Genomic DNA, 9,992 nt, shown 5'->3' with positions numbered 1-9,992 from the left:
CCACTCATTTGATGCAACTCTCTCTCTCTCTCTCTCTCTCTCTCTCTCTCTCTCTCTCTCTCTCTCTCTCTCTCTCTCTCTCTCTCTCTCTCTCTCTCTCTCTCTCTCTCTCTCTCTCTCTCTCTCTCTCTCTCTCTCTCTCTCTCTCTCTCTCTCTCCGAGTCCCTGCCTCGTTGCAGTTGCAGTTGCCGTTGCAGTTGCCGTTTCCATTGCCGCTGCCGTTGCCGCACACCGCCCGCCGCCCGCCGCCCGCCGCCCACCGCCCTCCCCCCTCCGCCCGCCGCCCACCACACCATGCAGTGTCGTGACGGTGCACATTGGTCGCCGCCGCTCAGCGGCCGGCGCGGCTGCCTGCTTAATTGAGCCCGTGATCAGCGCCGCGCCGTATCGGTCGGCGCGATCGGCGGGCGCCCCGCAGCACCGGGCCGGCCCTCGGCAGCCCCCCCCCCCCTCCCCCTCAGCAGCAGGAGGGCCTCTCTGCCCATCCGGCAGCCGCGCCTCTTCTGCTGGACCAGCGCTGGAAGCGCTGGAGGCGCTGCCAGGGCGCGGTCGGTAGGTAATGGGTCCGGCACGGCACGGGGATGATCGGTACCAGTACCACAGGGACCGGGCTGCAACTGAGGACGGGCTGGGCTTCCGCTGCGGTCGGGCTTCAGCTGGGATTGGACTGGGCTTCAGCTGGAGTCGGGCGGGGCTTTCGCTGAGGCTGGATCGGGATAAACGCTTGAAGTCGGACCGACTGCGGCTGAATTTGGATTGAGAGTAGTTGAGGATCGGTTGTGCACCTTTGGATTGGGATGCATGTTACACCTAGGCGGGCTGTCGCTAGGGCCGATGAATCTGAGTTGCAGTTGCAACCCAGCCCATGGGCTGGGTTGCAGCTGCAGGCAGAGAGCTCCGAGCTCCGAGCCAGGTTCGGGCTTGGGGCTTGGGCATGGGACGGATTGGGCTGCAACTGGGCCGGGATGGGCCGGTGTGGGACAAGGGTGTCCTGATGCTGAGAATCATGTCACAAGGATGGGCTGATGCACAGGACTGGGTACTACATCACTGACATCTCGTGATTCTACATATGTAAGGCCACTTCTGTGAAACAAGTGAACAGGTTTTGAATATAACCGGTGTATATTTGGCTAGGATTAAACATGGTTTTGCAGAATATAATCGTGTCCTGAGAAGGCATAAAAGTGGGTGTGCCGATTATGAACCAGTGTGTATGAGTTGAATGTGACATATGGACGATCCAAAGAGAGCTGATACGGGACAAACTGAACTATCACAGGTGTATGACCGCCAATGTGGGCTGAAGTGTCATCCTCATGGCTATCAGGCTAAGGCATAAGGACGTGAATAGTCACTGATCTAGCGTGGATCTAGAAGCACACGGCACTGCATCAGGTTTCGCAATGCAGGCAGACACTGGTTTTATTTTGAAGACGAGTCTAATCCCTAAGTACCGAGCACAGAGCGAATCAAAAAAGATTTAGAGCGCATTCTCAGGCATTCGTGACTTTTTAGTTCGCTCGGCTGCACATTGCACAGTGATTCGCTTATTCGTAGGCGGAGAACTGGCTGAGTTTGATCCGTGCATTACTAAGCTTGATTATCACTTTAGTTCTTCACTTGTCTAGATTATCACTGGAACTGGTATAGAAAACTGAAAGTGAAGGCATTGAAAACAGCTGGAATTGACCCAAAAGCTCTTTTGAAAATTCGTTTCTTCTGCAAACGATCTAGGTACCTATATGCGATACCGATGCCTGGGATTTTGAACCAATCGTGCTTCACTTCACGATGTGGTTTCTGGAAAGCGGACCCTCATTCACCCGTGAGTCGTGACGGAATAACTTCACAATCACGCTTCCTTTGTATCTAGCTGCTCTACAAGTGTTCGCCTGGTATCCTCTAGCTGCTCTACAAGTGTTCGCCTGGTATCCAATCCCTCCCGGCCGCCGGCCTCCGTCGTTCTCACGGATACCCTGTGAACCTGATAACTTCATCCGCCGGTCTCAGAGCGCCGGCTCGGACCCCGGCGCCCGCTGAGTTGGCCAACACCGAGCTCTCAAGTTAAGTAATTCCTGCAGCGACGCTCAGCACCGATCCGGAGCTGTCTGAGTCAGCCTTCTGGTGGACGTGACCGACCCGGCTGAGACCCCCTGCTGAATCACAAAGGCATGCAGGTGATACATGCAAAGCTCGGCAACGGATGTGCTCAGACGCCGCTCGGCCCGGAACTACCCGACAAAATTATCGGACCGAACATGCCTTCCTGGTGGGTGCCTCATATTTTGCGCTTCATTCGCCGACACCATCTGATTACGATAGACCATTTGTGGCGGGCGTCGCTTGCGGTATACCTGTCTGGCATTTGAACTCGAGCGTGGTGTAGCACGGTGGCTGGTGCGGTGTGGGACGCCTTATACAGACGGGTTTCGAGCGGTCGATAAACCGGAACCCGTTGGGCAGTGAGGGGAGCTGATGGGGCCGTTACGGGGATGGTCCGGAGACAGGTCGTCCATGATATTGAGCCAAGTCGTCAGCGAGCGGTATGTCACGTGCGAATGGATGGAGACGAATCACGCAGATTTAGCTGTAGTCGTCCTGGTGGCTTTTCTAAAACACTGCTCTCAAGAGTCAAATTCGCTAAAACCCATCGTGTGCGCTATTAGTGGTTTTTAAAAGAAATAACTCACCATTTTTTTGTTGGCGCTTGCGGCTTGCCATGTAATATGATGCTTGCAGAGTTACGCATGAATATCGACTCAAACAACAGAGTGCACGCTAATCATAAAAGTGTTACGTACACTTTTGAGGATTGTAATGAGCGCATGCTAACGAAAACTCTTGTGTTTTAGCATTGCTATGAAGCTAGCAAACGCAAAAAAGAAGCTTCGTTTGCATATATTGTATCACATTTTCACATGATCATACTGCAGCATTGGTAAATATATCACAAGTTTAGCATACACATTATGAAACACTTATAAATGACTTATTTACACGATACGACACCCTAGTGCTCATTGCATTCAATTGACTTATTTGATAAGCAACCATACCATTCACGCAACAGCATTGCCAATGAAAGCATCGAAGTGGGAACATCACCATTCCGCCAGTCTGCCACAATTGAAAAGCCAACGTGACACATGAGAGGACAAACTGACCAAAACGACTGCATTGCAATCGTTTTGAGCGACCTCAGGTTCAAACAGCGCACTGACTTCATCTAGAGCTGCAACGTACATTCCGACACTGAAGCCTGTTTCACACCCAGAGTGAATGCGACAGTGACCTGTTCTGGTGGTGACTGGGATCAGAGGGATAGTGCTGGTGTACCGCCCCGGCACGGCTGGGAAACTGCGCTTGGGGACCATGGTGCTGAGGATGGGACGGATCGGACGGATAGTGACGATGGACCGGCTCAACGGAATGACACGGGGGCTGGGACGGGTACGGTGGAGGTCCCAGATGACCCTGAGGGCCAAAACGTTCCCCGGGACCTATGTGTCCCAGACGTTCCAGGCCAAACGGCCTCTGCATCTGGGTTCCCGGTTCCACAGCGTGGCAGTACAGTTCACTGTCAGCCCTCACACCTGAAGCAGCGCCGTACTCATCGATGACATCGTACGGGTGCTCGCTCTGCTGCATGCTGTCCCTCCCCGTCGGCAGGCGGGCCGGGTCCAGCCTCAGACGGCCCGAGGCGTCAGACTCGCCGTCTGACATGCCCGTAGAGCACGTCGGCGATGGAGAGTCGCCGTCGGGTAGCGCCATCGGCAGGTCATTTGCCCGCAGACGATGTGACGACCGCAGGGGCGTCTGCTTGCCGTACGAAAACGGCAAGAACGCTTGACGCGACGGGATGAGGTCCCTCACCTTTCGCCACGGTTCTAGGTCACCGAAACTCACCCAAGCAGCGCCCTTGAGGAGGGTTTTTAGCTCGCCTTCAACGGCACTGCGATCTACACCGTATAGAAGCACCACGATTCCACGAGAAGTCCGCAGAGCGTCCAGGTGTGACGCCTTGAAGTCGAACCGGCACCACTCGTTGTCGAGAAAGTTCCTCGAGATGACGAGCAGCGTCTTGCGCGAGGCCTGCACGCAGTGGTGCACGGCGTCACCCAGGTAGCTGGTGCTGGGTGCGTCACGACGCAGCAGACACAGCCGCAGCGCCGGTGTCGCCTGCTCCAGCTCCGGAGCTAATACCTCGTTCACGAAGCGCGTGTCCTGGGCACTGTACGTGACGAACGCATCGTACAGCTTTTCCACCTCCGGCGTCACCACTGCCACGCTATAGTGACCACCCGCGAAGCCTCGGCTTCCAGCCACCGATGGCGGCGCCGCGGGAGGGACCTTACCACGACACAGTCGCGCTCGGAACCTGAACACCAGCACCGCGACCAGCGCCGCCACGGCCAGCACAGCGGCGGAGACTATCGCAGCAGGCAGAACGCCGCCAGAACCGTCATGCTGCACCACTGGCGGCGGTGGATCTCCGTCTCCACACAGGTCTGGCCGGTCCCCCTCCGAGCACCTCACAGTGTCCGCGTCGATCACCTTGTCGCCTCGCTCCGCCAGGAAGGCCGCGAGCTTTGCGGCAGGCACACAGGCGCAGGACCACTGGTTGTCAGCGAGGGAGATGTGTACCAGGTATGGGTTGACCAGCTGCCAGACAGGGAAGCTCGCCAGCTGGTTGTCGTGCAGGGTGAGCACCTCCAGCGCCGCCAACCGGGAGAAGGTGTTCTGATGGATCACCCTCAAGCGGTTGCTGTGAAGGTAGAGCTCACGAAGAGACTGAAGACCGTCAAACTCGAAGCCGCGGAATGTGGTGAGCTGGTTGTTCTCCAAGCGAAGAACTTGAAGTGCAGAGAGACCGTTTAGGCTACGGTTCTGGATCTCTTCGACATTGGAACCGTTGACATGCAGCACCTTGATGCGTTTTCTGCCGATGAAGGTGTGGCTGTCAAGGCTGCGGATGTTGTTGCCGTCTGCGAACACAGCCGTGGCGTCCATTGGGATTTCGCGTGAAATCACCACCTGCTCTTTGCGGCTGCAGTCTACGATGTTGGTATTCCACGTGGGGTCGTGGTAGCACGTGCACCCGCTAGGGCACTTCATCTCGCAGTCGCAGGCCACGTAGTTGCAGCAATGGCAGAGGGCGAAGCAGTGGCGCTCGTAGTCGCAGAGGAAGTCGGACGGCTTGGTGTTCTGGAGCGGGGTCAGGTGGTTCGGAGAGTGCAGCAGCCGACACATGACCCGATCTCCGTCCAGAACCTGCCGAAAGAAAAAAATCGTCTTATTAGTGGACATCCCTGGTATACCATCAAATATACGACACAGCCAATGCGCTGGGAAAGCACGCCATAAAATACATCCCGTTCTTTTTATGATCGTTAGAAGTGTGAACCTTTTAAGACGGACCCCTAATCGATACTGTGTGATGCAAAATAAATGTAAATGAGTTCAATCTCGAAGGAGACTGAAGGGCTCGCTCCTCTGGCAGAAAGCCGAAGCAGGTGCCGTAAAAAGACGGCCGCCACTGACGAACGTCAGACCCCGACGGTGCTCCGTAAAACACGACATAAAAACCTAAACCGATTAACTGGGACACCGACAGCGGCCTTATCGATGCCGCGCCGAAAAAGTCGCCGGTGTTTCGACACGGCCGGAGAGCGGTGCGAGGGAGCCGAGTTGCGTGTGTTTTAACGAACTGAGCAGCACGGCAGCAGCCTCCGACCGACAAATCCGCTCTGCAATGCATCAATCAGTGAGGCGTCATTTTCGATGGAGCACAATGTATTTGTTTTTGCGCTGATGAGTTACTTTAGGTTTTGGCTAATAGCCGGCCCACATAAATAGCTGATCCAATGTCTCGGCCTGCTTTCCACGCGATTGCGTTAACCTCTACACTAGCTAGGAATGCTGCATTACAGTTTTTTTCGAAAGGCTAAGTTCGAATTCAATGTATCTATCATAAATTTAAGTATCGGTACCAGATCAGCTGGTCTTAACAGCTGGAATCTATCAATGCTGCAATGCACGATCGAAAGCCGTTACAGGTCACAGCTCGCCCGGTCAGCAACGACTTCGAGCACATAAAAGACGAAATAAAGGACGCGTCATGCGCGAGATTTGGAGATGTCCTTGACGGGCCCCACACCAGCGAGGACCATCGTGCTCCGCAGTCGAAACTCGAAACGTGACCGATAGCCGCAGTTCGCGTGGTCGTCTGCGGCCTGTGATGGTGACTGCGCTGCGTTACAAAGCTAGAAGCAGATCGTGCGATTTTTGACACATGACGTTTTGAATAAAGACCTGTCTCCCTGTTTTGCATGATGGCGCAAGTGGTTTGGGAGGACGATCTCGCAATGTATATGCTATGTTTGTATTGTGTCATCTAAAGCATAAATGACGTTGAAGCGTCGCTTTTTCAAGTCGCCATTTCACCGGAGACTCTATAGGCACACTCCTGATTTTTTTCTCGAATATAACCGAAAATCACACTGAACAGCACTGTCCTGCTGCCACTATTTAACGCTACTTATATACTCGTTTTATGATACACCATTCAACATCGCAGGCGGATCACGTGTCCACAAAACCGGATTGAGAAAGCGTCGGCTCTGATGGAATGCCAAAAATCAAGTGATTCATGTTGATTGTTGAAGATACAGCGATGGTGGTGCACCAAGGTCTACTGTTATTTTCAGCTAAAGTAAAATGACGTTAGCACAGTGTGTACTGTGTAACATTCCAGTTAAATGTCAAATTAATGAACCCAACACCACATTTGTCCATATGTTGCGTTCAGTGTTCAATGGCATTGGTCAATGCATGGCATTGACATTTTACTCTTCGCACTACATACTGGCGTGGATGCTACACTATACAACGTAAAACTCCGATAGAAAGCTACTGAAGCTATAATTTATGCAGTGAGTCAATATTCCTCGGAAGGGGTGATTCATTTAGATTCCTAGACGCCACTATGCTGGAAATTGGCGCCTTATGGCTAGGTAGGCTAGGTAGGTAGGTATATGTATACTGCATGTTGACCTTATCAGGCCTGCCATACCGCCAGACAACCGAAGGAATCGCCATTCACCGTTACGGGTAATATCAAGCTCTAAAGTCCTTTGGGATGAATATCATTACCAGCCGCGCCAGTGGGCGGTTAGTCATTGAATATGCACATCAATTAGAACGGATTTCAGACACCTTTATATACTCGTAAAATTTAACCAAGCATTTGCAGAAAAGCAAGGACAGCCAAAAGCCACCAAGGTAGAGTTTCTTGTACAGGTCTTGACCAATTGGGAAACTACGGATAGTCCGACAATTCGCACAAGCTAAATTTCGGGGTGCCCCAGAGCCACAGGCAATATGCAGCCAACATATTGACTTATAATGGTCACGTCTGCTCCCATCAACCGCAAACCATCCCGTCAATAAGTTCATGCATCACACGGCAAGCAAGCAACACAAACGCAATCTCTCACGCATGGAATCTGATGTTCCAACAAATGGGAGGGGCAATTTACGTCGGACATGATAGGAATGTATGTATCTTACCTTTGGGTAACGTTTGTTGGATGTCGCATTTTTGGCCAAAAGCCAATCCATGTGGCAGTTGCAGACGAAGGGGTTGCCGGCCAACAGAAGCTCAGCATGCTTTGCCGACCCTTCCGCATGATCTGACGCAGTGTTCACTGTGACAGAACCCTCATCGTCGTCTCTCGGCAGAGTCACAGCGTCCTGTGCCAGTTCGCTGAGCTGGTTGGACGAGAGGTCGGCGCGGATCAGCTGTCGCTTGTTCTCGAACGTTCCCGGCTCCACGGTGGTCAGCTGGTTGCTGGCGATGATGAAGTACTTGATGCTGTCAGGAACGGACGAGCTGCCGATGAGTGATACCTGGTTGTGGCTGATGTCGAGAGTCTCCAAACGGATGACGGATTCGATGTTGTAGAAGTTGCCGATCTCTCGCACCTGGTTCTTGTGCATGTCCAGCCACCGCAGTTCTCCCGGGATGAGGGCATAGTCGAAGAACTCTATCTGATTGTCAGAGACGTTCAGCCACAGCAGCGACGGCAGCTTGGCAAACAGGCCGTTGATATTGCGGAGCTTGTTAGCGTCCAGACGGACTGCCATCAGATTAGTGGCCTTGTCAAACGCGCCACTGTCAACGTTTTCAATTTCGTTCCTCGACAGGTCAAGCATTGATACGTCGGTCAGGTTAGCAAGGAATTCCACCGATACGTTTCTGAGCTTGTTTCCAGCCAAGTTCAACAGCCCCAGATGTGGAAGAGCTTGTAGAACACCATGAGTGTCGTCAGATATGTTATTTTCTGCCACGTTTAGCTCTTGAAGATTTGTCAAACGACGCAGAGAGCTTGGGATGAAAGTCAATTCATTCTTCTGCATGCGGAGGTTCTGAATGCTGGTGATGTTGGCGAACACATCGTCATCAACTGAAGTCAGTCGGTTGTTATCCAGGCTGAGCCGGCTCAGTACGTGCAGACCAGCCAGGAAGCCCGGCTCCAGACGACTCAGGTTGTTGCCGGACAATGTCAATGTGTGCAGATTGCTCAGCGATGTGAACAAACCCGCAGGCATTGTCTCCAACTGGTTGTTGCTGAGATCCAGCACCTGCAGACTGGAGAGGTCTTCAAACACATCTGGGCTCAAAGAGTCCAATACATTCCTCGAGAGGTCCAGCACGATCAGACGAAGTAGACCAGCAAACGTGTCCTTCCTGATCCATTGCGCACTTAGACTGTTTCCGGACATGTTGACCGTGAGTAGTTGCGGCAGATCGGCCAGCAGGCCAGGCGGCAGGACAGTGATGTTGTTTCCCTGAACCATCACTGCCTTCAGCGCCTTCGTCTCGTTCAGCATCAGCGCCGGCAGGGTCGTGAGCTGGTTTTGGGAAATATCCAACCGTTCCAGCCGGCTCAGACCAGTCAGCCAGCCGTCTTGAAGCACGGACAGCGAGTTTGAGCTGAGTGACAGCTCCTTCAGGTTGACGAACTCACGGAAGTCGGACGTCCCGACCTCAGTGAGACCGTTGTTGGAGATGTCCAGCACCTGCAGACCAGGGCCGACGCCAGTCTCTCTCAGAGCAGCCATCTGCTGCAGGTGGTTGCCGGACACGTTGAGGACCTTCAGCAGGGGCAGCTTCTGCAGCAGCCCGGGCTGCAGTGACCACATGTTGTTCCCACTGATGTCCAGAGCCTCGAGCTCCTGCATGTCCTCAAAACAATCCGCCGCCAGTTTCAGCTCGTCTGACAGCCACTCTGACTGAAAAGTCCTCACGCTGAGCTCTCTCAGACCGGCCACATGCCTCAGAGTGCTGCGCCGCAGCTCACTGAACTGACAGTCCCGCAGCGCGAGCGACTCAAGCGCCGGCAGGTGCCTCAGCAGCGCCAGCTCCGTGGTGTCGTGCAGGTGCGCTCTGTCGCTGCAGCGCAGCTCCACCCGCCTCACAGCCGCCGGTCGTGACGCGTTCACCAATCCCGAGTCCAGATTTGCCACAGAGCACACTACCTCGCCCTCAGCCGGCTCCTCACAGACATCGGCGGCGCACCGGAGCGTCATCACCGCCGCCGCGGCCAGCAGCGCTCGCCACCGCACCACGGCCACCCGCGGGCGCATCGCGCAGCAGCAGGCCGCCTCTGCTGCTCTCAGACTGACATCGCACGCGGACACGCACTCACACAGGGGACACGGGCACGGCGTGTGACCCGCTCCTTCACCGGCCGCCGGCCACAGCTGACTGACGCTGCCGGCGAACGACCGGTCTGAGCCGCCGCTGACGGCGGCAGGTGGCGCCACCTGGATCGTAAGACGGATGCACGTCACCGTCTGCACCACGGCCACTTGCAACGAGTATAGTTTGCAATAGCATTCCACAGTGGACACCGGACGGTGTACTACACAGTGGTCCACTCCAAGGGCATTGCCGACATGAAGTCAATGTGCCAGACCTCAGCTGA

At 54.3% G+C, this 9,992-nt stretch overlaps 1 protein-coding gene across 1 annotated transcript; it reads right to left on the bottom strand.

Annotated features, from left to right (window-relative positions):
• Positions 1 to 2,885: 2,885 nt before the first annotated feature.
• LOC122370221 (toll-like receptor 6) lies at positions 2,886 to 9,768 on the bottom strand. Its single transcript, XM_043345637.1, has 2 exons — positions 7,573 to 9,768; positions 2,886 to 5,274 (listed from the first exon to the last, which is right to left on the bottom strand). Exons 1-2 carry the CDS (start codon positions 9,649 to 9,651, stop codon positions 3,268 to 3,270), a joined length of 4,086 nt encoding a protein of 1,361 aa, XP_043201572.1. The 5' UTR covers positions 9,652 to 9,768; the 3' UTR covers positions 2,886 to 3,267.
• Positions 9,769 to 9,992: the final 224 nt, after the last annotated feature.

This window comes from Amphibalanus amphitrite, unplaced genomic scaffold (genome assembly GCF_019059575.1).
Source record: "Amphibalanus amphitrite isolate SeventyFive unplaced genomic scaffold, NRLGWU_Aamphi_draft 001110F_arrow, whole genome shotgun sequence".
Lineage (NCBI taxonomy): Eukaryota > Metazoa > Arthropoda > Thecostraca > Balanomorpha > Balanidae > Amphibalanus > Amphibalanus amphitrite.
This window is presented reverse-complemented; position numbering and strand designations above follow the sequence as displayed.

Coding starts and splice junctions, on each gene's coding strand:
- LOC122370221 (XM_043345637.1), bottom strand. CDS start 9,651: ATGCGCCCGCGGGTGGCCGTGGTGCGGTGGCGAGCGCTGCTGGCCGCG. Junction 5,275..7,572: donor CCAACAAACGTTACCCAAAG/GTAAGATACATA, acceptor TTCTTTCGGCAG/GTTCTGGACGGAGATCGGGT.